The sequence below is a fragment of the Pleurodeles waltl genome, chromosome 6 (assembly GCF_031143425.1).
Source record: "Pleurodeles waltl isolate 20211129_DDA chromosome 6, aPleWal1.hap1.20221129, whole genome shotgun sequence".
Lineage (NCBI taxonomy): Eukaryota > Metazoa > Chordata > Amphibia > Caudata > Salamandridae > Pleurodeles > Pleurodeles waltl.
In genome coordinates, this window is record NC_090445.1 from 1,366,814,530 (window position 1) to 1,366,842,005 (window position 27,476).

Below are 27,476 nucleotides of genomic sequence, written 5' to 3' on the forward strand. Positions count from 1 at the left end.
TGTGCCCAAGTGGTCCATTAATTAGTTATTAATTAAAACACTGTCCGCTATGCAGACTGTCACGTTGGGCAAGTTTCTTTATGGCGCCCCAGGTGTGGTTAAGAGTCTTCATTTCTATTTTGACAGTGTGCCTCCGTGTCTTCTTTGGCCAGCCTCTCATCTGTTTGTCTTCTGGGGTTCAGTGGTGGGGATGGTCTTGTGATGGAATCTTGTTTACTTGTTCATGTTTGTTTCATGTTGATGGTGTTGATGCTGTCTTGCTTGCATCTGGAGAGCAGTTCCTGATTGGAAATCATTTGTGGTAAGAAACATGCTCAAGATTCTTCTCAGGTCACTGGTATGGAAGGCTGATAGTTTGATAATGTACATTTTTGTCATCCACCAGTGTTCTGATCCATAGAAGAGTGTGGACAGAATGCAGCTCTGGTAAAGCCTCAGCTTGTTGTTGGTGCTGTACTGAAATGACCTCCACACATTTTTCAGTATCCTGATGGCAGTCCTGGCCTTGTTCAGTCTGCCCCTGATGTCACTGGGTGCTCTTTCATTATGTCTGATAGTACTGTCTAGATTGATGAAGTCATCGGTCATGGCAAGGTCCTCTCCATCCACCCTGAGTGGTGAAGGGTTAGGGATGCTGACTTCTTCATGTTGATCTTTACGCCCCCTGCTGCACACAGAAGTTGAGGTGAGACTTCTTTTAATGCATATGCTAGTGTGTGTGTATGAGAGCAAGGCTGGGTCATCCCCATAGTCAAGGTCCTCCAATGTAGAGGATAACATCCATCTGATGCCTCTGGTTTGCTCTTATGTTATGCATTGCATCAACTAGTTGATGACTAGGTTGAAGAGTAATGCTGAAATCATGCATCCTTGCCTCATACCAGTCTTGAATTCGAAGCTATACTCACTATCTCCTACCTTGCAGGTAAGGTTATCATAGTAGCTCTTGATGAGAAGAACTATGCTGCAGTATAGGCTCTCAGTGTAAACCAGAGGCTCTCACAGTTGATCCTGTCAAAGGCTTTCTCAAAATCAATGAAGTTGATGTATAATTGTATTTGCCACTCTGTGCACTGCTCTGTGATGTTCTGGACCTGATCAACACACAGATTGCCCCTGCTGATCCCTGACTGTTCTTTTCTAAACTACTTGTCCTCAGCATCAGAACTGCCTTATATAATGATTTTTGCTAGGCTTTTATTCAGGATTGACAGAAGAGTGATTCCACGTTGATGGTTAAAGTTGGTTAGTGCTTTCTTTTGAATCTTGACCATGATGCTTTGGTTCAAGTAGTCTAGAACTTTTTTCCCCTTCCAAATGATGTAAACATTATTTGTAGGATATAGCCTGATGTTTCAGGGTCTGCCTTGAATTGTTCTGCATTCAGGTTGCCTTGGCAAGGAGCTTTTCCATTCTTGAAAGATCAGATGGCAGTGACAATTTCTTCTTTGTATGTTGGAGTGGTGTCCACATCAAAGTCTATCTATTCTTTTTGGATGTTTGAGTCCACTGTTGGTACTAGTCTGTACAAGATGTTTCTGAAGTGTTCGGCCCATCATGCTTCCTGCTCTTTTGCTTGTGAGTTGTTTGCCTTGCTTGCCCATGATAGGGATGTTGTATATCGCTTAAGATGTTACTTGAGCCAGCTTTCTATTTTCATACATAGTCCGTACATTTCAGAATATGATTCTGGTCTTGCACTTGGCACCCATGACTTCTGTCATCCCTTCAGTGGTTTCCTTGTGGCTTTAACTACTGTCAATCATGCAATCCTCATGCAGAGACTATGGAAGTACTTCATTAATTACTTTTTTGCTGCACTCCGGTCTTCAATAGGTTGCCACGTGCCTTGCCTTATTCATTCTTTCCTCTCCTAACATTGGCCCTAGGTATGTTTTCACTGCTCTTCACATATATATTGAAGAGATCTCTTACTATGTTCTCTGCAACTGGCTCAGACTGTTCTTTCATGTCTGCCAGGAGCTAGCGCTTGTTTTTTGAATTGTAAGACAAATTCCTTTGTGGTCCAGTAATTTTGCAACATCGAAGTGCTGAAGTAGTGATGTTTTGCTTTCTGTTTTTCTGAGCTTCTGCTTCCCTGAGCGGGCAAAAGATGGTGATCACTGCCAATGTCCGCTCCCCTCCTCCTCTGACAATCTGCAGTGACTGTCCCTAGGTGCCACTTATCAGCTGGTCAATCGGGTTTCTTTCTCTGCTACTGGGTGAGCACTAAGTTATTTTTTTAATATCATGGTTGGGGAAGAGAGTTCTTCATATGCCTAAGTCATTTGTGGCAAAAACTCCTAAAGTCTTTCTGCATTGTTGCTCATTGTTCCACATCCTACCATTCCCACGGCTCTGTCATATTTTGTGTTGTCATTTCCCACTCAAGCATTCCAGTCCTCCATCACAATCTTCAAGTCTGGTTCGATACAACTTCAAGCTCAGCTTGCATTGTTGGTAGAATATGTCCTTTTCTGTTCCCTCAGTACCATTTCTTTGCGCATAGCACCGGATAATTGTGGCAATGATGTGCTTGCCTTTTCATCTGGCTGTCATGAGTTTGCTGTTGACTGGCTTCAATTCAATGAGGCATTTCTTTGTCCCCATGCTCAGGATGATAGTTCCTCCACGATGTTGATCACCTTCTCTCTACAAGTACAGTACCATCTTTCCTGTTGTGTTTTTTAATTTCCTGCCGGATCGGTCATCCTACGTTCTCTGATCCCCAGGATGTGTAGGCTGTAGCGCTTAAGATGTTACTTGAGCCAGCTTTCTATTTTCATACATAGTCCGTACATTTCAGAATATGATTCTGGTCTTGCAATTGGCACCCATGACTTCTGTCATCCCTTCAGTGGTTTCCTTGTGGCTTTAACTACTGTCAATCATGCAATCCTCATGCAGAGACTATGGAAGTACCTCATGTCCAGACGATTTAGTGTTTTTTGCTGCTGTTCCCCTAACAAATGCTTTTAACATGACAAGGTTGTTAGCTTTGTACCCAAACTCTAACTTGGAGGATCAGGGGATTGCGCTTCGTCTGGTCTCTACCCCTATGACTTGTCCGCTTAGGCAACCCTGCCAGGTTACTAAGCTCCCGTCAACACTAAGGCACTCAAGCCTCTCAACCACTTCAAGGTGGTGATCCTCCAAGGGGGTCCAGAAATGGCCCTCTAGTATTTGCTGACAACTTGTTCAATCAACATTGTTTCTTTATTGTGTGTAATTTCTGAAATGGTGCTTTAACAATAATCGTGCAGTACACCCCAGTCCATCCACTCCAATCCGCCCCACTACAATCCATCCAACTTTACCCCACAGGAAATCCACCCCACTGCAATCTAAACCACTCACCCCAATCCAATCCACTCCAACCCAACCCACCCCACTCCAATCCTCCCAAACCACCCCAATCTAATCTGCCCCACTCCAATTCACCCCACTCTAATCAAAAACAATATGCACCACTCCAAAGCAATCTGCTTCACTCCAATCCAAAACAATCTGCCCCACTTTAATCCAAAACAATCTGCCCCCACTGCAATCTGCCTCACTTTAACCCAAAACAATCTGTACCACTCAAATCCACCCCCACTCCAATCTTCCCTTCTCCAATCCAAAATAATCTGCCCCACTCCAATCCACCCTACTCCTGTCTGCCCCACTCAAATCCAAAACAATCTGTCCTACTCCAATCCACACCAAAACAATAATACACCCCATTCCAATCCAATCCACATCACCTCACCCCAATCCACCCCACTCCATCCCATTGACCCCACTTCAATCCAGTCCACTCCCATCCAATCCACCACTCTCCCATCCAGTTCACCACACCAACCCAATTTACCTCACTCCAATCCACCCTAATCCAATCTGCCCCACTCCAATCCAAAACAATCTGTCCCACTCCAACCAATCTCACTCCAATCTGCGCCATTCTGATCCACACAGTCTGCCCCACTCCAATCCGCCCCATTTCAATCCAAAACAACCTGCGCCACTCCAACAGGTCCCATTTCAATCCAAAACAACCTGCCCCACTTTAATCCATTCCAGTCTGCCTCACTCCAGTCTGCCCCACTCCGATCTAACCCACTTTAATACAAAACAACCTGCCCTACTCTAATCTCAAATAACCCAATCCAAGCCAAAACAATCTTTCCCACTCCAATCCACTCCACCCCACCCCACCCAATCCACCACAATCCACCCTACTGCAATCCAGTCCATCCCACAATGATCTAATTTACTCCACACCAATCACATCCACCCCAATCCAGCCCAGTACCATCTATCCCACTCCACCCCAGTCCAATCTACCCCACTCCACCCCAGTCCAATCTACCCCACTTCACTCCAGTCCAATCTACCCCACTTCACTCCAGTCCAATCTACCCCACTTCACTCCAGTCCAATATACCCCACTTCAATCCAGTCCAATCCACCCACCAGTCCAATCCATCCCATTCCAGTTCATCCCACCCCACTCCAGTCCAGTCCAATCCACCCTACTCCAATCCAACCCCTTCAGCTCCACTCCAATCCAATCAAACCCACTGCTACCCAATCCACCTCACTCCAATTCAATCCACGCCACTCCAATACAATCCATCCCACTCCAATACAATCCACTTTAATCAACCCCACTCCAGTCCCAACCACATTAATCCGCCACACTTCAAACCACCCTAATCTACCCCACCTCAATCCAGTTCATCCCTCTCCTATCAACCCACCCCAATCCAATCCACTTCACTCCAATCCAATCCACCCCAATCCAATCCACTTCACTCCAATCCACCCCAATCCAATCCACCACACCCAATACAATCTATCCCCAACTGGATACACTGCAATCCGATTCACCCCACTCCAGTACTATTCACCCGACCCCAATCTAATCCAACCCAAGCCAACTCACCCCCTCAACTCCAATCCCCTACATTCCAATCCACCCCACCCCACCCCAGTTCATTCCACTCCACTGCAATCCATCCCATCTCAATGCAATGAATCCCACTCCAATCCACCCCAATCTAATCCAACACACCCCATCCCAATCCAATCCACCCCACCCAACTCCAAATCAATCCATCCCACTGCAGCCCACCACACCCCAATTCAACCCAGCCCACCACATTTCAATCTACATCACTCCAATCCAATCCACCCCATCCCACTCTAATCCACACTCACTCCAATCTACCGTACTCTACTCCAATCCACCCACTCTATCCTAATCCATCGATCCCGCTCCACCCCACCCCAATCCAGTCCAGCCTACTCCAGCCATATTACCCCAATACAAAACACTCTTCCTCATCCAATCAAATCAACCCCAATCCCATCTACCTCACCCCATTTCAATCCACTCCACTCCAATTCACCCACTCTAGTCCAATCCAATCCACCCAACTATCTCAATCCACCCCAACCCACTACCTCAATCCACCCCAACCCACTCCACCCTATTCCACCCCACTCCATGGCACTCTGCCACTGAACCACTGAACTCTACTCCCCTCTATGACACTCTACTCCTCCTACTCCACTCTACGACATTCCAACAAATCCACTCTACTACTCCACCCCACTAACTTTTAGCCATGCTGAATAGCAGCCATACTGGTGTACAACAATGCAAAACACACTCCCAAAGGCAACAGCTATTGCCAATGCTTGTTAGAAAAAGCGGGCATAGTTAGCCTTAAGTCTACTCCTATCCACATGGTTGCCTTCCCAGTGTTTTTATCTAACGTTCCCAGTGAAAGATGTTGTCACCCTTCTTTCCTGTGATGTCATTTTCGGCCTAGTGTATATATAAGAAAAGATTGGTCAGAGAAGGATGCATCTCATTGCATTTAGTCTCCTATTGTTCATCAATTTAATAACCCTTCTTAAAACATTTATGGGCTAGATTTGTGATCTTCAATAGCATGATTCTTTTCGGACTCTTTTTTTTCTGGAAGGTGTATGTTGGGCTTTTTTCTTGACCCTCAATTCAAGGTGGTTTTGGAGCCTTGCTTGTCAACCCATGAATCGTATCATTTCCAAGAAAAAAAGTACAAAGATCTCCAAAGCTTCCAGTGCTTGACAGGTTACCAGTAACTGTTGTCTAGAGGCTGATAGAGCAGCCTTTATGTTAGATGATTACTCTATTGGATGCCAATGGCATTGTACTGTTTGGAGTACCAGGGTACTGTGTTTCCCTACCACACACCACAAAATACATTTTCTCTTTTCAAAATGAAATACACTGTCCTCTGTGGGATGGAGTTGTCTTTGCTCTGCATAAACTGGGAAGAATAGTTGAGACACTGTACTGACATAGTGAAAACATAGGAAAGAACAGAAAGCAGCTTTGTACCAGGTGGCTATTGCCCAAACCAGGTGTGCGGGTATGCATTAGCTATTGCAAACTGCTTGGAGGACAGCGTGCATTACTTGAATCAAAAACACTGCAAAATATTATACTTACACCTGGCATACAAGGGGGAAAAGGAAAAAGTGAGTCAGAAGGCACCATGCCATATTTATTCATACCTTGACTGGCAGAGAAATGGAAAATGGTAAGACTGCATGGTTGTGCTGATACAAACTGTAAAGCTTCAATCTTGTTGGGAACAGCAGAATGCCAGGACACACAAGCGATAAAAAGTAAGTCAATAGAGGTCAGAGGGTATTTCACCAGCACAAAGTAAAAACTGTACAACATTTGTGTTTAGTTGTGTCCTCAGACGGTATGCCCTTCCAGAACACAACCTGCATGTAATATTCAAAAACCTAAGCCACATATCAATGATAAGGCCCCAAAAAGCAGCAATGAAGCTAAAGTTGCTTGTTGTTCAAAGTAGAGAGGGTGAGGCTTAGCAGAGGAGCTTGTCTATTTCTTTTAGAGTGAGGTTGGATTTACTAGCACACAGTTACAAGGGCATAAAAAGCATCCATTGTTCTACCCTGTGACATGGTAGTAACAGCTATGAGATACAAGTTAACAGAAATTCTACAAGTATGTTGACATTTGTTACTCTTTGGTACTCATTCGGCACACCCCAAAAAATTCTACAATGTCAACCGGCTCTACTGGTTGTCATCAAAAAGAAGTAACTTCAATCCTACACGTTCTGCTCCATGTGCCAGATGGGATGCACAACAGTAGGTGAGGTTCTCTGAATGTATGTTGCTAAAAGAGCTCTGGAAGACCATATGATGTGCAATTAGCAACATAGGCTGAGAGATTGAAAGGTATACTTTTATTTTTGGTGTAACACTTTTGAGAAGTATAATATAGGGTGTTAGACTTGGCATCCTTGGCGTGGTCTCCCCTAACTTCTTGCCTCTGTTTCCCAGGTTGTTGATGTATGCTGGACTCTGTTTCTGCTGTTTTTGTCACTCTGGGCACTTTACCACTGCTGTCCAGTGCTAAAGTGCAAGTGCTCCTATGTAAAATGTATGTGTCATTGGCTTTCCCTGATTGGCATATCTGATTTACTAGTACATCCCTAGTACAGTGCCTGTAAATCAAATGCTACTAGTAGGCCTGCAGCATTGGTTGTGCCATCCACATGGCAAAAAAATGGCTCAGTGTCTGTGAGTGCAGTTTTAAACTGCCAGTTCGACTAAACCTTCCTTCCTTTTTTTTTTTTTTTTTTTACATGTAAGGCACCCCTAAGATAGGCGCTAGGTGGCCCCATGGGCAGGGTGCAGTGTATGTAAAAGGTGGGACATGTACTTATGTGTGTTTTACGTGTCCTAACAGTGAAATACTGCCAAATTCGTTTTTCACTATTGCACGGCCTATCTCTCTCATAGGTTAACATGGGGGCTGCCTTTAAATATTATTAAAGTGCAGATTCCCTTAGGGAGCAGATAGAAATAAGGAGTTTAAGGTCTCTGAACTCACAATTGAAATATACATCTTTTAGTGAAATTGTTTTTTAGATTGTTTGTTTGAAAATGTCACTTTTAGAAAGTAAGCATTTTCTTGCTTAAACCATTCTGTGACTCTGCCTGTTTGTGGATTACCTGTCTGGGTCAGTTTGACGGTTGGGTTGTTTGTAGAAAGGGAGCTGGGGTGTAGCCTGCAAATCCTGATGAGCCATCTGTGCTAGGAGGGAGGTGAGGAGTGGTCACCTAAACCTGAAAGGGCTGTGCCTGCCCTCACACAATGCAGTCTCCGACCCCCTGGTGTGTGACTGGGACCTGGCCTGGGCAAGGCAGGATCTTAAAAACAAGAGAGACTTTCCTTTGAAGTAGGCCTACTTAAAAGGCAGAAAGAGGTATAAGAAGAGCACCCAAAACCCCTGAAAATTAGATCACCTCTGGAATCAAGAGGAACCTATGCAAAGGAGACGAGCTGAAGAGCTGAGGAGAAGTGCTGCCCTGCCTGTGATTGTGCTTTGTGGAGCTATCCTGCAGTTGCTGCTTCTACCTTTGAAAGGGGCCAAAGACTGGACTTTGAGGTATATTCCTGCTTGAGAAGAATCTCCAAGGGCTTGGACTAAGCTTGCCCCCTGTTCTGAAGTCTCTGGGCCATCAAAGACTTCCCCCACCAGCACCTGGACTCTCTGATGAGACTCCTGCCCTGACAAGTGGTGCCCTATCCAGTCCCTGGGCCCTTGAAAGGAGAGGCTGGTGAAAATCAAAGAAAACCGACTTTAGGTGACTCTGGACACGCCGCTGCTGAATCCTATGACGCCGCCTGCACTCAACTCTGTGGTCCTCGCTGGACTGCGACGACCCTCGCAGGCACCGACACCGTTGCAGCCCCGCCAAAGTCCGCGACTCCGTGGAAGTTGCCGCACCACTTCGTGACTGCCAGATATCGACTCTGCCCAAAGTACGCAGATTCAATGCTTCGCACCGATGCCACCTAACCTCCACTGCTCCGCAGCAAGGACCCGACGCCCGTTCGTGACGCCTCAGCTCCTTTGCCCCGCAGCACTGAAACCGACATTGCCTTGGATCCAGCAACGCCGCGATCCCCGACTCCGCACACGGCTTGTTGTCACACTTTACTAACGTACTGTACCTGGGGGTCTGCGTGATTCCGTGTCCGGCGCTGTTGGCGTCAGATTGTTGGGAACGACGCAGTCACGACGCCGTGTTAACACCTCATCGAAGCATTTTGTGTTTCTAAGAGCTATTTTTAAGTTTAATCTTTAAAAATTCATAACTTGACTTGCATGTGTCAGAGTTTTGTCGTTTTGGTCTCGTTTTGTTTAGATAAATATTGGCTATTGTTCTAAACCTGTGTTGAGTCATTTTGTGGTGGTTTTACTATATTACTGTGTGTGTTGGTACAAATACTTTACACCTTGTCTCTGAAGTTAAGCCTACCTGCTCGTGCCAAGCTACCAAGTGGATGAGCGGGGGTTAACTGAGTGTGATTCTCCTTTATCCTGACTACAGTGAGGGTCCTTGCTTGGAAAGGGGGTAACCTGGCTGCTAACCAAAGACCTCATTTCTAACATAGGGTATATAAGGTGACCGCGTTACACAAATTAAGAGATGCATCCTGTTACTGTGGTGGTGATGGGACGAGTATGTTTTTTGTTTTTCTATTTTTCCTCTGTCATATAGGCCTAGGTGGGCCACAGTCCAGTCCAATCATTATCCTACCAGACAGTACATTTATGCTGAACCCCACTATGTTCGGTAACAGGGCTAGTAGTCATCTTAATGCGTAACAGGAACTGAAGTACTAATGTCTAAAGTGTAGCAGCACCACCTTAGAAAGTTGGTGGGTTTCAAGGTTACTTGGTGGCGTACATGAGGAAAAAACCACCAAGGTGATAGTGGAGCACAAATAAAGTGACAGACCACAGTTCAATGATCAAATTCCCAACAGCTTACAAGTCACCAGCTGCAAGCATACCTAACAAACATTTGTACTGTTCCTCAAATTTCACACACCCTACAATCTTAGGTTTCAGTTGAAAGAGCTTAAGCTCAAAATGCACAAAACATGCAGAACTCTGCCACCGATAGACGCATTAAAACAAACAGACATTGCCAGGTAAGCCTGTCATTCGCCTGACATACCTTATGAGAGATGAAAGGTTGGAGCCACATGGCGTCGGTATCGGCGTAACTGCGAGGTCGCAGTCCCGCCCACCAGGAAGCCGAGCGCACAGCCGCCGCCGCCGCCGCAGCGGAGCGGCTGGACAAGCGGCCGAACTCGGCTTGTTTTTCACCACCGAAACGGGGCAACGAGGAGCCTTCCTCCACTGGGTGCCCAGGTGCCTGGCCATCGCTCTTTTTGCGGGAGAGGCGAGGATATAGCGGCGCTCGGTTAGAGGACGGAGAGCGCCGCATGAGACACAGAGACTGCTTCGGGGTGAGCGCGCTGGACCCCCCAGGCAGTACAGGGCTGGAGGCCTTGCCTGAAGTAACGAGGTGGATCGGTTTGGACCAGTTCTGCTCACACCCAGAGGAGAAGAGTGTGTGAGCAGTTCTGAAGCTTGTAACCAACAAGGTACCAGGAGGAGGCAGGAGGAGAGTCCAGTTTACTCCACTTCGCAAGTAACCTGTTTTTTTGCTAAAGAAAAGGAAGAGAAAAAAGGGGGAGAAATTTTCGCTAAAGTGTGGAGAACCCTAAAAAATCCGATACAGTCTCTATCACCTAATGCTATTTGATATTGCCCCCTTTTTTTTTTTTTTTTTGCCCTGCAACTGAAAAAAAGAGGAGGGGGTCATCCAAAGAAAGAAAGAAAAAAAAAGAGGGGGGGAGAGGTATAAAAGGAGAACTAAAGATCTGGGGGCTCTGATGTTGTTGGGTACGCAAGTCAATCCACTTTGGCATCTATATACCCCCTCACGGCCCTGGAAGAGCTTGATAAAACAAACAATTTTTGCTGCATCATCAGCACCGGCCAGAATAATAGGACTTTTTAGGCTGTTGTCGCATGTATTGAAAACAAAGATGGCACCCAAAGCCATTCGGAATCCTGGAGATAAGACTGAAGGAGTAAAAGCGACGCGTGTTGGTAGAGGTAAAGGTGAGCTACCGGGAGTAAACAAACGCCCGACGGCAATTGCAGCCAAACCAGCTGGGGAGAACATGTTCAGTTTGGGGAAAGATGTTAAGATAAGTGATAGTACTGCTACTCCCCGCTGGAAAGTAAGGTAAAAGGCAAAAGTCAATCTACTATTATGACTTTTCTTGCAGGTGGGGCGCAGGATAGCCGGTCTGCACAAGGGGCGCAGGATAGCCGGTCTGCACATATAACCCCCCCCTCTGAAATTAACATGCCAGGGAAAGAACCTACTCTCCTGAGTACCAGCATCAAGAAGGTGTGTACTGTAAACAATGACCCCCTTATTAAACTCAGACAAGGCATTGAGAGTGTGTCAGAGATGGAAGACAATCATAGGGAGACAAGAGAGAAGGAGTTCTGCCCTCCTGCTGGGAACAAGCAGTCTCAAGTACAACAATTCGACTAGTTTGAGCAACTCGAGCATCAGGGTGGGGAAGGAGTTGTAAGTATATCAAGACCTGCAACAGAAGGAGAGAATCGACATAAGTCTTCAGCAAGCCCTAAAAAGTAGGGCAAAATAACAGGAAAAGACCCCCAATTTGTGGATTGGGGCAAGGATAATAGCGATAAATTCTACTCTCTGACAGAAGAGTCAGATCTCAGTAGCGGCGATCACAGCTTTGGTGGATCTGATGATAGCGAAACATCGGAGGCCGAAAATAACGAACCTACAGTGCGACAGCTGCGCCGACATCGGAAATCTGTGAAAATACGACCCTGTTCTCAGGAGTCTCTCGAAAACTTGACATCCACGGGTGGTAGGACTTTAAAGTGGGATTATTCCGGTATTGGATTAGCAGATCCTTCATCTATAACTAACCAGGGCTCAGGTAATGGTAATAAGGAACCAGATACAGGGCTCCCCACTTACAATTCGTCTACGATGGGTGCCGAGGCAGGGATGCTGCAGTCAATATATAGTTCAATTAAAGAGTTGCAAACAGAGACTAGGACTGAAAGCCGACGTGCGAGGATCGCTACAAAGAGATTACAGGGAACGGTTCGCAAGGTTGCAAAATCATGCACAGAAATTGAGACTAAGCTATGTTCAATGGAAGAAAGGATAGTGGCAGTCGAGGAGGATGTTGATAATCTTAAAGAGCAGAGCACTACGAGAGACGAACAACTGATGGATGTAATGTGGAAATTGGAAGATTTTGAGAATAGACAGAGAAGGAATAATCTTCGATTTTTGGGTACCCGGAAGGGCTAGAAGGAAGCAATATACAGATGTATATGGTCAACCTCCTGCGCGGGGCTTTCCCGGAACTGGGGAATTGGAACTGGGAGAAAGAACTGCAGCGTGTTCACAGGTTTCCGGTAACCCGGCGGGAGGGGGGCCAACGGGCAGACTCTAAGTACCCTAGAGCTATTCTAGTTTATTTTGGAAATTACTTATTGCGACAGGAGATATCTGATAAAGACCGTCCTAATACCCGTCGCACCGTGGATGGGGTTACCTTTTTCACTCGCCCTGATTTCTGTCATGCCACTGTCGAGCGGAGATGGCGGCTCCGACAGCTTATTAAACCAGTTTCAGATAAAGGCGGGGAGGAGTATCTGCTGGCCCCTGCTCTACTTAAAATAATAATGAATGGGAAAATAAAAATATTCACTTCGGAAATTAAAGCAAAAGAATACTTGATGGGGGTCGAGTAGCAAAGGGTGGAGATACATAGAAGGCAAAGGTGCTCGGGAGACTGGAGGGTGGGCCCGCACATACACGACGCCAATACTCAGGCCATGGGTGGTCTGATTGCTCAACAGGATGGGGGGCCAGTCCCGGGGAGGGAGGAAGCATGGGAAGGGGATGGAGGAGACTGGTCTGGGGTGGAGGGGGGGGGAAGGGGGAGGGGGGTAGGGAGGAGGAGAGGGATAGGGGAGAAGGGTAGGAGATGGAGGGAAGGGATAAGAAACCAGGGGAATAAAACGGAAAGGAAAGGATCAAGGGAAGCAAGGGAAATGGAAAGAATAGGAGGAGGGGAACAAAGAGAGAAGAGAATTCAAGAGAGTGTGCAGTCGGATAATAGAAAGAGAAAATAAATAAAACAGTGGAGGGGGGGGAAAAAAAAAGGAGTAAATGGCAAGACTTTGAATCGCCTCAATCAATATATGTGGACTAAGTGACCCTCGTAAAAGAAGGAGAGTGGCTGAAGAATTAAAGACTTTTAAGGCAGATATTTATTGTCTACAGGAGACACATGTGGAATATAAAAATTCTGGAATTCTTGCCTCACTTGGTTTGAAAGTGATCGCCCGGTCAGAACAAGAGGTCAGAACTAAAGGGGTGGCAATATTAGATCAGACTAATAAATTAAATTTCACCAGGCAGAAGGCGGACAGGGGTGGGAGATGGGTAATTGTAGAGTGCAGTTACGGCCATAGCAGTTTCTCATTATGTTCTGTATATGGGGCAGTCACGGACGACCCAGTAGTTTTAGATACCCTCGCTATTGAGCTAACAGGATGGCCCCCTCCCTATTTTCTATGTGGTGACTTCACCTTCAATGGCTCTTGGGAGGGATTGCAGGATATACTAGCACCCACAGCTAAGAAATATCAGGGGCGTAAACCTCGGGTATATAAGGCATTGGTCGCTATTCAGAAAGAATTAGGACTAGTAGGTGCTTGGGTGAAACTATGTAAGCCAGACCCTGGATATACTTACTATTCGACCCCTCATGTGAAATTAGCACGACTCAATTATTTTTTTATATCTCCTGGACTATTAAAGCAGGGTAGGATGGAGTCTTACCCACGGGTTATATCAGATCATAACCCCCTGGTATTCGATCTGGAATTGGGTGGGCTAGAATCAAAAGTCAGGAGATGGACATTTGAAAGAGGGCTTCTTAAGGACCCGGAATATTGTGAATATATGAGAAAGTGGATAGTTGAATTCTTAGGGTTCAACCAGGGATCAGCTCCAGTAGAGATAGTCTGGGATACCTTAAAAGCAGGAATTCGAGGTGAAACTTTGAGCTTTAGCTTTAGAAGGCAGAATAACTCCCAAGATAGAATAAAAGACTTCCAAACAAAGCTGAGGGTAGCTGAAAGACAATTGGTCATAGCTATAGAAACTGGGGAGGTTGTAAAGACGGCCCAGGAGGACGTCGCTATAGTCAAAGCAGTAATGAATGAGGCTATGGCTCAAAGAATAGCTGAGAAATATTTAGCGCAGCGCTCACAAGGGTATGAGTATGGAGAAAAATCCGGTCGCTTGCTAGCAATAAGGGCAAGTCAGAAGATAGCATCTGGGGTGATTAGAGAGATTAGAGACTGGCAAGGACAGATAGTATCTGAAGTGGACGGAATTAGGAAGGTGTTTCATAGATACTATACGGAACTATATAACGATACATCGGTATATCTGGAGGGAGAAATGGTGGAATTCTTACACCCTATTAAGGTAGACAAGCTATCTGGGAGCGATAATCTATATATGGGAGAACAGATAGATATCTCGGAAATTGACAAGGCAATGAGTGATCTTACCTCTGGAAAGACCACAGGCCCTGACTCGATTCCCTTAGAGTTTTATAAAACTTTTAAAGAATTATTATCTCCGGTAATGATAGAGCTATTTATCCAGGTTCAGAGTGGAGGGGAAGCCCCCCCATCATGGGATATGGCCAATATGGTAATGTTTTTGAAAAAAGGGAAACCCCCCTTAAATCCGGCTTCATATCGGCCGATTACATTAATTAACAGTGATGTGAAAATATATTCAAAAATATTGGCCGTCCGATTATCTTTGGTGATAAGGAAGCTAGTTTTCCCTAGGCAGCATGGGTTTGTCCCAGGAAGGGATACTACCAATCATATTCAAAGAGTTCTCGCACTCTTTGATGCTACGGAAGTAGCAGAGGAACCTATGGCAGTCGCATTACTAGATGCAGAGAAGGCATTTGACCGGGTGAACTGGAATTACCTGTGGTGTGTAATGGAGCGTTATGGGTTAGGGAAGAAATTCATTGTAGCAGTAAAGGCGCTATACAGGAGCAGTACGGTTTAGAGCGAAGGGACTTTTTAAAATATCTTCGGATACGAGATTTTCTTACACGGCAGTGAAAATACAACTAATGGGAGGACAGTCCGAGGGTATTCAGGTCAGGAGAGGTACTAGGCAGGGATGCCCATGCTCTCCGCCCCTGTTTGCTTTATATATAGATCCCTTGCTTAGGCAGTTGGAAGAGAACTGCAAGATTTTGCCAATACGCAGGCAGGGATGGGATACAAAAGTCCTAGCATATGCAGATGATATAGCTATATTAACCCCCACCCCTGATTCGGCATTGAGAGAGGTTGAAGAGGTGACGACGAAATTTGGAAGATTCTCAGGGTACCTGTTGATAGAGGTAAAACACAGTTATTGGCTAATCAATATACAAGCACCCAGGACACGCGGAGGGTGGACCATGCAGTATACTTGGGTATAAATATTACACCAAAAGTAGGAGAAATTGTTAGCTTGAATCTGGATCCCATACTTTCGAAAGCCAGAAAAGATATGTCCAGATGGAATAATTTACATCTGACTATTATGGGGAGGTGTAATATGGTGAAAATGATTTTCCTTTCTAAGCTGTTGTATCTGTTTCGTGCTATACCACTGAGTTTCACAAATGTAAGATTCAAGGAGATAGATAGATTGGTTATGAGATTTATTTGGGCTTATGGTAAGTGTAGAAGAGCAAGTAAATTTATGTCTCTTCCGCGAGAAAGAGGGGGGTGGTCCTTACCAAATATAAAATTATATCAAATGGCTGCAGCCTTTCAGTATATGCGCCCACTATGGGGTCCTAAGAGAGAGGGGACCGCGGAAGAAGATTGCCCTAATATATACGAGCTGCAGATAGGAGCAGCAGCCAATGGGTGTTTGGTAACATTTCATGAGCCCGGATATTATAAGAAAACCCGATTTAAGGTAATGGAAGCGGCCTATAAGTGTTGGCGATTATGGTATAAAAAGAAAGGACTTGGTAGATATAATTATTACACCATGATTGAGAAGAATCCACTGCTTCCCGAAATATTTAAGGATAGGTGTATGGCAAGGTGGGCCTCCTCAGGTATAGCGAGGTTAGGGAATTTTTTCGATAATTCTGGGGTCAAGTCGTTTGGGGATCTACAGGAGCAGTACGGTTTAGAGCGAAGGGACTTTTTAAAATATCTTCGGATACGAGATTTTCTTACACGGAAAACAGGAGGTGTGCAGGGATTTAGAAGTAATCAACTGTTGAATGATATCTTGGTTAACCCCAATATAGCAATTAGATCGATTTACGCGTTACTGCTGGCAGAACAGCCTGATGATTTAGAAAAAAACAAGGAGAGGTGGAGAAAGAAGTTAGTGGACGGGAGTAATAATTTTATAAGGTCATTAGAGCTGGGATATTCCATTTTACTTTTGTCGTCCCTGCAAGCACAACACTATAAAACCATATTTGACCTGTACCATACCCCAGCCCATCTTGTCAAATGGGGGCGTTTGTCAGGAATAAACTGTCCAAGATGTGGGATGCATGGAACAGACATTGTACATATGATGGCTACATGTGGGGAGCTAATGGCTCTGAGGGAGGGTATTCAAGCCGTTTTGAAAGGGGTTCTGGGATATGATCTGGTCCTTACCCCAGAGATTATGGTTTTAGGAGTCGCTGGAGAAGTGGGTGGCCCACATAGAGCATTTATTTTTGTGGCCATGGCAGTGTATCGAATATGTATATCATCTGCGTGGCTGAATGTACGACCCCCGTCCTGGCAGCAATGGCTGGCTAGATTGTTGTCTGTATATTACTTGGAGATGGCACTATACGAACGTAAGGGGAAACGTGGTCGGAGGAAAGGCAATCTGGGGGTCACTTCAGGATTGGATCCTGGCTCATAATGATCAATGTTTAAATTGAAAACCAGATTATCCTCCCCCAATTTAATTTAATTTTAATATCTGGGAAATCGCTCTCCGTCTGGATTTAGTTGGGCTGATGTGCTTCTCAGTAGAGATTTAGGTGGTGCCGCCCTTCTAAGGCTCTTTTGTTTTTCTCTTTGGTTTGGAATTCTTTTTTTTTTCTTTTTTTTTGTTTCATGCAGTGTAAAGCGATCTAAGAGTATATGTGCTGTATTATTCCTTTCCAAATAAAAAATGTTTAAAAAATAAATAAAAAAAAGAGAGATGAAAGGTTATCTGGCAAAAGGGACTGGGTTTCATAATGGCAAGGGACAGAACATAATGGAGCTCCACTTGTTCAATGCTCAGAATATATTAGTAATAGAAAAGCAGGATGTTTATAATGCTTAGTTTATGTGAAGAAAAGGTTGCAGAGCACATAAAAGTAATTGGCCATATAAATGGTCGCTAGACCAGGAACAGATTCCATAACATTTCATACCAGAGAAATAAATATTTGACACAGAGCAATGGTGGTCTTTCAGCAAGTAGTATGGCACCTTGTGAAGGCAGAGAAACATCCTAGAACTTCAGGGCATTGCATGGAACACAGTGTCACAGCAACAAAGAGTTAGAAGGACAAGGAAGCTCTGAGCACCCCGACTGCTCCGAGCTGGTGGAAAGTGTCAGCTAGACGGCTGGTGAGGATTTGTCAGAGAGGGTGAAAGGGGAGGTGAGGAAGGAGGGCTTGTATCCATCCAGGGACAGCATTGTCTCTTTCCCCCTTGTTGCTACAAGGATTGTGCAGGAGCTGGGCTGTGCTGCTACCCACAGCCCAGCTTCTGCAGTGCCTGAAAGATTCAGTGTCTCTCGGCTGGTTTAAAGAGGCAATAATTCCTGTTCCAGAGACACTGGTAACTGGGGGTAGCGTAATTAAACCCGAGCTATCAATCCAGGTGAAATTACACAACTCTTAATAAGGGCATAGGTACGATTGGTACTCTCCTGAATGGATCAGAATCATGTTCTCATCCAACTCAAGAAGCAGAATGCTTGGTGGTTGGATGGTGGGCCAAGTGCAAGACCACCACACTTGTGAAATAGCATCATCCCTGCATTATGTATAAGAATAAAGTGTTCAGAGGAGTGTGAAAACAGAGTCACACTTGAAGATACTTCCCATATTTTGGTGGTCTGTATGAAGAAGAAGCAGCCAAGACTGATGTGGATTATTTGGTCAACATGTAATATGCTATAATGGTCTACTTGTTTTTGCCAGAAGATCAAACCCTGGAGGCACTTTTAAGTGACGACAGAACACTTTATAGAGTCCACTCAAAAGTGACACAAGCCCTGGAGGTACTGTTGTGCAACCAGAGAATACTATATCCGGTTTACCCGGAACAAAAGAAGCCCAACCCCTGGAGGCACTGTTAAGTGAACAAGGAAAACACCATACAGAACTCATCCAGGAGCAAGAGAAGCTCAAATCCTGGAGATCATGTTAAGGGATAACAAAAAAGTATATAGGGTCCGTCGTCAAGAAACAGAAGCCTAAACCGTGGAATTAAAGTTAAATGACCATCTCCATCAACCTGCAATGCCATTTAACGCTTCATAAATACTGCTGCAAGAATCAGGAAAACTCTCCCGAATATGCACGTAGACATTTTATCAAATTAGAATGTCTTTTAACTATTTTTTCTTAGTGGGCTGAATGGATGAATTGTTGTAATTTTTTACTTTTTTCTTGCATGATTTAAGTGTTTTTAAATGTTTTATCATATTTTTTGTGTGATAAATTGTATGCGTTAGCTTTTATAGTTATATTAGGCAGAGTGATTAGAGATTAGTATATTGAGTTTATCCCAGAATGGCAAAGCACGAAAAAGTATGAAGCACTCTGTAGTGTATGTGTATGGTCAAAGACGTACACACAACTGTGGCAGAAGCACCTCCTAGGAATGGAAAGAACTAATCATATGTGTTGTACAGAATGGGAGTTCCACCAAGGAGAATTGCTAGTCCAATCTGTCAGTGAGAGAAGCCTTAAGTAAATCAAAGTATTAGTCCATGAATCTGACAAAGAATACATTGGGGTTACCAAACAAGAGATGGGATGACTGTTGAAATTTAACAAAAGATGTAAGAAAACAGAGCAGAGTTCCTGGCCCGTCTCCTCTCGCGGAGGTGGGGGGGGGGGGGGGGATGGAAATGCCACAAGGAGACTCTCACAACCTCACAACCATCTGAACTGACACCTGTGCTGTGTGCACCTTTATTTAACAAAAAGTTCTAGATGAAAGTAAACAAAACTTGATTTAGTGAGGTAAGAAAACCAGCTTCAAAAAGTGCCTTACTGAGAAAATATTTAATAAGGATGAAGTCCCACATTCAGAAAAATAAGCATTAGTAATGTTAATAGGTCTGGTTTGAGGGGCTTTGTTTAGTTAATAGTGGAATTATGGAAGTATGTTAGGCTGGTAGGTGCAGTGGATAATTATGGGAGACAGGTACGTTAGGTATGAGAGTGTGGTTGGCGTTGTAGATAGGTGAGGTAGCATGTATAATAGTTTGGTAATGCAGGTAAGGAGTGTCAGGTTAAAACAACCAGTATTCAAAGTGTTACTGCCTGACATCCAGGATGAGTCCAAGTATCAAACTGCACACTCTATCTCTTTGCACCTGTTGTGTAGCTATGCAGTGAAGTTCCTCGCAATACAATAGGTCTGGACACAAGTGCACATAAACCGAAACAAACATCCATGGGCACTGCAGTCTTAGAGAACCAACCTCAGTGAGGAACCTTCATTTACGTTTTAAATGGGTCCTTTTTGAGAGCACATGGTGAGTGGAGAGTGCTGGTGCTTGTAGTTATATGTTTGAACGACCACAAGAACATTTTAAAGGACAACAACATCCCATACAGAACAAAATAAAGGGAAAAGCAGCATGTTCTTACACGTCAAGCTGCCCCATGAAAGCATAAATAAAGGGCTCTATACCATATTTTAAAACCAATCCCTGCTTCAAAATTTGTATTTGTAACTGAATGGAAACACATTTTTTTCTTTAATTAAAACTGGATATAACACCCCTGCTGCTTTATTCTTAGCACTGCTGGTGAAAGCCACTTAATACAGAATAAGATATGACAACTAAGTGCTAGGTTGCGTGTTCTAAGCCTCAAGAACCAGAGGCAAAAGAGAATGAGTAGGGTCCTTGAGGGGGGTCCTATAAGGTGAAATGACAATATGATTCTTGTAGCTGAGTACAACTGCAGTATTTGTATAGCATAGATACTCTGTATGGCAGACATTAATACATTCAAGTAGATCACTGGTATCTGACAGGCAGCTACAGCCTCAGTTCTAACCACATTCCAGGCCATGTTTAAAGTGGAGGAAGCAGCTAAAAGTACTGGACGGAGTAAGAGATCAAGCACATCTCAATCTTTCGATTTGACAAATACATCAAAACGCAAGTCCAAGTACTGGAGAACAAGGACTTATTCATATACTTAGAAAATGGATGCAGGAGCTAGGGGGTACCACGACTGGAAGGGGTGACTGGTATAGTTAAAGTATAAGAAACTGAAATGCAAGTACACAACATTGAAATGCGACCACAGCTCCAATCGGGGACTGTGCTTCCGTCCAAGGGCTTCCTTCATGAGCTGGATGAGATAAAGACAGCTAGCATGGTCTTTGATAGAATATAGGAAGGGGCAGTTACACAAGAAGAGGAGAGAGGGCAGAAGACGGGAGAAGCAAGAAACAATGAGTAGATGAAAGTACAAGCAGCTATAGAGAATAAAATAGAAGCTGACTTCTTCCAGTGAAGACTGAATTATCAGATAAATTAATGTGCTATGAAGAGTGATGATTATGTATATTTTCAGATATTCAATAGTCCATTGTGCATTCAATTAGAAGCAGCTTCTAGAAGGTGTAGTAATACACCCAAAACGTCAATAGGACTAGCTGGCAGACACCTTTACTTTGGACATGTTGTATAGCTATTTTAGCCATGTTTTAGACACGTTGTTTTAGCTAACTAGGCCTGCCGCTGTGCACTTTAAATCAGTTACATTTTATTCAGCATTGCTTTATTGCTAGGAAATAATACGTTTGTGGTGCTGTTTTATTTTCTTTATCTTATTGTACTTTCGACTAGGAAAGCATCCCATTCTTAGTTGGACATGTATTTCAATTTGTGCTTTCATTAAGGCTACAGTCAGATAGGGTTGCCGACAAACGTGGTATGCTGTGTCTCCAACATTCACAGAAAAATACACACTCATACATGGGGATCATTTCTTAGAATGACAGTTGTTTTATTATAACAACACCCCTTGGTCCTAGACACGTTAGAGGGAGATTCCAGCCAGATGACCACAAATGTATGCTGATTGCTTCGCTGCGGTTACTTGCTTAGATGGGCGGACCCCTGATCCACACGGGGACGCTGTCTCTCTAGACTACAGGCTTCTTCCTCCAGGTGTGAGGGATGATGTACCCCCAGGGGGAAAACTCGAAGGGCAGATGAGGTTTATTTCGCTGTGCTCAAACATAGTGTAGACAGGCAAAATATAAATATATATATATATATATCACTCCTAGTGACAGTATGGTAGGACTGTTCTTGTGTTTTACTCTGTTAGTCACCTGCTTGCTTATATTGTGTTTTATCATGCTAGTTATTGCAATACAGGCTTTTTTCTTATATAAGATGCAGTTACTTCAATAAATCCTTATTGAACTATATTCTGCCTCTGTTGTCCTCGCCTATATGAGACTTTCGGTAACTGAGAGAAAGGGTTGGGATCTGATCGACTACGATTCCCCTGAGGAGTCTTCCTTGTCATGCGCCCGGTTGCCACAATCATCTCAGTCAGAGATGAGGCGCTGCTAGTTAGCCGGAGAACCTGGATTAGGCCGACAGGCGTCATGCGATGCGGAATCATACTGAGTACCCACAAGGCATGTGATCCTGTCTCCCAAATCCAGTAGTCTCATTCGCAGAATGAGAACCTACACGACAGACTGATCCAAAATTTGATTGGCAATGTCTCAAGCCAATAGCTGACGAGGGCTGATCTGATGGAAGCAATGGAGAGGTAGTGCAGACCCAAAGCTCACCCTACGTACTACTGCATGGAAGAGGTTGGTTTTGCCAGACCTAATCAACAGAGAGATTTAATTGTCCTGCATAACAAAACTGGAACAGACATGCTGGTCTAAAGTGACAGGTGAAATTAATTTTTTGAAAAGCCTCTGCCTATCTGAGACCGCTCTTGTAAATGGAGGCTTAAACAATGTATCTAACAGCCGAGTTGTTTTCCAAGTATTACGTAATTCTATTTGGCTTAGGTAGAAAAACGAAAAGAAAAATGTTGTTTCAGAAAGACATGTTAAAAGATGTTTTGGGGGGAAGATTGTTTTCTCTTTGATAAAAGAGCTCAGAGAACCTGCAAGTAACTGAACATTTTAACATGAATGTTAACGAAAATCCCATGACAGAGAATTTGAATGAGTAAGGAATGCACCATGAACCACAAATGTCAAAAGTCGACGGTAACTGAAAGGAAAATGTGGGTGAGCCGAAAAGCTCCATAGTATTTTTCCAAATAACTAATAGTGGCCCGTTAAGATTTTTCTTCTTAAACCTTCAAACCTGATGAAAAATCGTTATGAAAGCAGTTAACAAGTGTCTCTTCACATTATCTTTTATTTCTCTTCTTTTCGCCAACTCAACATTGGTTGTTAAATAATCAATAAGAAACATATTAATTAATAAACAACTTGAGTTACATTTTACAATGCAATTGTTGAGCTGAAGTAATTTTTAAACTCAAATTACAATTTTGTGAGCATGAATTTCAAGCATTTGGGTTCTAATACAGCTAAATTTGAAACTAAACATTTGAGTTTTGGCCAGACATCAGTCGAATACGCAAGTCGAGCATCAGATACATCGCTAGGGAAAATTCTGCAAGTGAAAAGTAATCTTGCAGACACGTTGAAAGCAACAGAGGTGACATCATTTCACACAGGAAAACATTCATAGCCCAGCAAACAAGCATTTGAAAACACAACACTGTATGAGTACCACGGCAAAGCATGCACTCCTAAATTAAGTTTCAGAAAACCTAAATAAAACGTTTTTTTGGAGTGTGAGAACTCTTTCTCACAAATTTCAAATCAGATAAGAAATAAAACCTAGTACTTAAAAATAATTCTGTGACTAGCAGTCAAATACCATTCCTAGTGTTATGCCTTATTTAGAGTTTAAATCATACCAAAAAGGAGCTAGAGGTATACACACCATACACATCACCCACAAATAACATATATCACCCAAGTGGTATGGCAAGGATCATTTCCTCTTCTTTTTTCAGGGCAAAGGGAAAACACAACACTACAGGGCAGTGACCACAACAAAACAAAGATATTGGTCGCAAAGGCCTCACCCACTGTTTTTTGGCATGCTTCATCATCGATCAATCAGACCCACTGTGTTAAGTTGATACTAATACGGTGGTCTCATCCTCACTGAGGACGGAGATCAGAAAATTAATGTTCTGGTCATATGTGGGGTCTAGTTAACCATATAATAACCTAAGTGTAAACCCAATGATTTCCTTTATTGGCAGGTACACTTGGTTGGATTAAAACATATGGATGCCACTAGGAGTTTATGTCTCAAGCATCATGTCAGAATGTAATCACCAAAGCGTATTTAGAGTTTTTGATAATGGGACAAAAGCAAGAAAGTGGCAGATGTCCTGCCTGCAGTATTTTGAGAGCCACTGACATTGATCCACTTATAATACTGCAGAAGGGACATCTGCCATTTTTGTCAGGTGTCCTGCACCTACCCAACTTTAAAAAGGTTGTTTTGTGCCAGACGTACAAAATTATCATTCACAAAAAGTGGTTGCAAATTGCGCACCAACTTTTTCTGAACAAAAAACATTTTTGTTATTGCAAAATTCTAAAACTTAGTGGGTCGCAAACCAACCTACCTCAGTAATGACGTACGTTACAAGTTGTGACTCACTATTTAGATACCATCACAGGGATGGTGGCCTGCTGAGCTGAGAAAGCCACAATGTCACTGCATTTAAATAAACCTTTTTTTAAACTTTTTAAATGGCAGTGGTTCCGTGGAGTACTGGCTAATTCACTCTGCAAATGTGTTTTCACTACATTCGAGAATTGGTTATGTTCCAATGTTTTGTGACCGCATTTTGGTTGCAAAACACAAATACATACCATAATGTATCGCTCTTTAAAAGCGTCGTAGTAAAGACAGCCTTATGAGTTAGCGAGTCATTATAGCTTTCTAAACTCCTTTTGCAATTTGGTAAAATGTTACCAAACTAAAATTGGTTTAGTACATTAAAACTGGCATTTAGCTGTCCTAACTGTAATTTAAAAGTTTATGTTTCTGCTCACTTGCTTCAAACATCTGGATCTTATACCCAATGCAAAGCATAGACGTTTCTAAACTAAGTATCAGATTGATTCGTGGATGATAAGTGGCCTAAATTGAATTCAGAAACAGTTCACCCTTCCCACTCAAAATACAATTTTGACATTTTATTTATATTTGTTTGTGAATTAAACACAATATTTAATCATTTCAGTATCAGTTTGATGAATGCATGTTTCATTATTTTTTTGTATATTGTTTTGCTGTTTAAATCATCGATAATGCTTAAGCCAGGGTCCTAGGCTCCCATTAATGACTTAGTTGGGGACTTCGAATCACAGTAATTAAACAATGGGGGTCCAAAGAAGTCAAAATGTTAAAAACTACTGATATAGAGCATAAAACAAACGTAATTGTGTCTAGGTTCATGAACACTAAGGGACTTACCCTAATTCATGCGCTTGGTGCATCTAATTCAAGTTCGGGTGCAAGCTTGGCGTCATAACTGGATGCACCAGTGGGTTTTGACTGCAAAATTTGTGGTAGGAAAAACCTGACTTAAGTCGTGAGGACAAACACCATTAGCATGTCAGTCCCCATTCAAGGTCTGAAACTGGAAATTATGCAGTATCTGCACCCCAGCTAAAATATTACACGTGTTATTATCATTAACTACAATAGTCGTTTTAATCAAGGAAGGGGGAAAGTTTGAGTAGGCCCTGCCACAATCAAACCTGTGACCTGCAGGCCACAGGACAGCCATTCAACCCCACGAGCTTTTTGTTTACCCTTTTGTTTCTGTCCAAGAAGAGGTCAGGGACGAATGCTAGGCAGAGAGCTGACCAGCTAAACCAAACGCACTAGAACTATGCTCTTCCTCGGAGGATGTTGTTATGTTCTGACAAAATCATTCTGTTTTTCCACAGTAAAAACTGTTGAATGCAGAGTTAGCGTCCATCATGGCTCGGTGAATAAGAGGGAAGAGCCAGAATAGGACCCTCGATGTTGAGCCACTGCCCGCACAGTGTTGCTTGGCTCACTAGAACTCTGTTACCACACTCACCGGTTTACGAAATGGCAGCAGGATCTGCCTCCTGAGAACGTGGAAGTAGCTGGCAGGAGTCGAGCAGTTCACAACAATCCAGTTGCAATCATACAGCTGATGGATGTCGAAATTTTCGGTGAATTCCTACAGGAAAGAAGGGTAAACAAATGAGCTATCCTCCTTGTATGTATCAATTCTCCTGACCTTATTTTTATTTGTATGGTATAATGTTTTCCTTCAGTTTGATACAGGAGTTTCAGGGAGTTGCTGCTTTACAAGAAAGCAGTGACGGGGGTGCTGTTTTTACAACGTGCTTTCATTTTGTTTTATTGGAAATTTGCCACTGATTTCATCACTTCTCCACCCACAAGTACAAATGCATTGTTATGCTCCACATTTCTCCACAAGCTGCCCCCTTACTCACATTCATCTGTCTCTCGAAGACACACTACATTTTAACTCAAATACTCATCATCTAATGCTTTTCCCTCTAATACCCAAGCCTTTTTCACACAGCCAGCATACAAATAACTTATTCACATTGCCCTCTCAACAGCTACTGTATGACTGGCTTTCCCATATACATCTAGTAGCTCAGTCAAAGTAAGTTTTTTTAAATAAATAATTAGTCCGCAAGTGGACCATGTGAAGAATCACACACTTTTCTGAACCAAATCTTTCACTTTCCTTTCCTCTGGTACTACAGGACTTCATGAATTTATAATTCATTTACAGTATTTATATAGCGCTAGATACCTCCTTCAGTAATCTCATAACACTAGGTGAGAACCAGAATGTGGGTTAGAGTCCAATCTATTACGAGAAGCTCCAGGTCCGATATTCTTCAGTTGGTACTCTCGAAGAAGTGGAGGGTTTAATAAAATGTCTCCTGGAACAGATCAGTTTCCAAACCTTTACTTAAAGGGTTTTAATTTGAATCCACCTTAATTGGATTCAAAGTGTGGGTCCCTAGACTCCAATAGATCTGCATTCAAGCTTGTTCTGTCTACAGGCTCGCTGTGAGATAAGGTTAACTTTGCTGATCACAAGCTTCTGTTGTGCATGTGATGGGTGGACACTCCCCACAGGTATCCTGGTCCTCTGCCCCATTAAGCAGGGTACGAATAATTTTCAACTGCCCCAGGTTCATACACAATCTGGCCCCTTAGTCGTGGACCCTCTCTAGCCTGTTGATGAACTTATTTCTCAGCTTGTGTAAACATTGTTACAAACAAGGGCTCTCACCAGTATTACTCAGTGTTGGTTCAGAGGAGTATGAGGATTCTTGATAAGGAAGAGCAGTGGATTGATGCTCTTATCATCGCACTGACCATGGAATGTAGGAAAATTCGATAGCAAATCTGAATTCCATGTTCCTAATTACATGTGTTTAAGGTGGGGTCCTCTTTGACTAGCAGGGCCCTCAAAGCATAGTGAGTTAGATCAGCATCACCCCATAATTAGTATTTATGTCCATATAATTTTAATCCAAACATATACATGGTCCAGACAGGTGAAGATGATGGTCTGGTTCCCCAGCGTGTTTTTTAGCTAAAAGTGGACCTGGTTATATTTGGTGTACGTTTGGAGGTGTAGCTAGCACTCTAATATGAGCTGGGCTAGTAGAAAGGTGTCAAACTGGAATGGGAAACTTCTAAACAACAGTGCTTAAGTGCGTCATTCGGTGGCGCCATGCAGGTCTACACTGTTTTCATTCTGTCAAGAAGTGATGAATGGAGACACTTTTAAGTGCTAACACTTTGCACTGTCAGTTTCTTTCTTGATTTAGTCTGCACCTGCAAACATGGAGATCAAAAAATTACCAGACTATCAGTGTGCAGATCCCTACCTTGGGCTCTATTTGGATGAATAAAGAGACCATTCCACAGAACGGGAAGGCGGTTCTGGTAGTGAGGAATCTGTGGTTGGAGTATCCAACAGAAAAACCGTGATCAACGGTAAGTAACTTGTACTGTAAATTCTTTACCTTTGGAAAAGATACCAATGGAAGGTGGATGTTCTGTGTAGAGGGTTCAGATAAAAAAACTCCCTGCAGGAC

The 27,476-nt window shown here is 43.4% G+C and overlaps 1 protein-coding gene across 1 annotated transcript in view; it reads right to left on the reverse strand.

The window, feature by feature from the left end:
* The window catches only part of OGDHL (oxoglutarate dehydrogenase L), a 664,251-nt gene that overhangs the window by 63,610 nt on the left and 573,165 nt on the right, over nt 1–27,476 (reverse strand). The window contains exon 19 of the mRNA XM_069240663.1: nt 25,436–25,561. Within this exon, the coding sequence (XP_069096764.1) occupies nt 25,436–25,561 (126 nt within the window). The remainder of the gene's footprint in view (nt 1–25,435; nt 25,562–27,476) is intronic.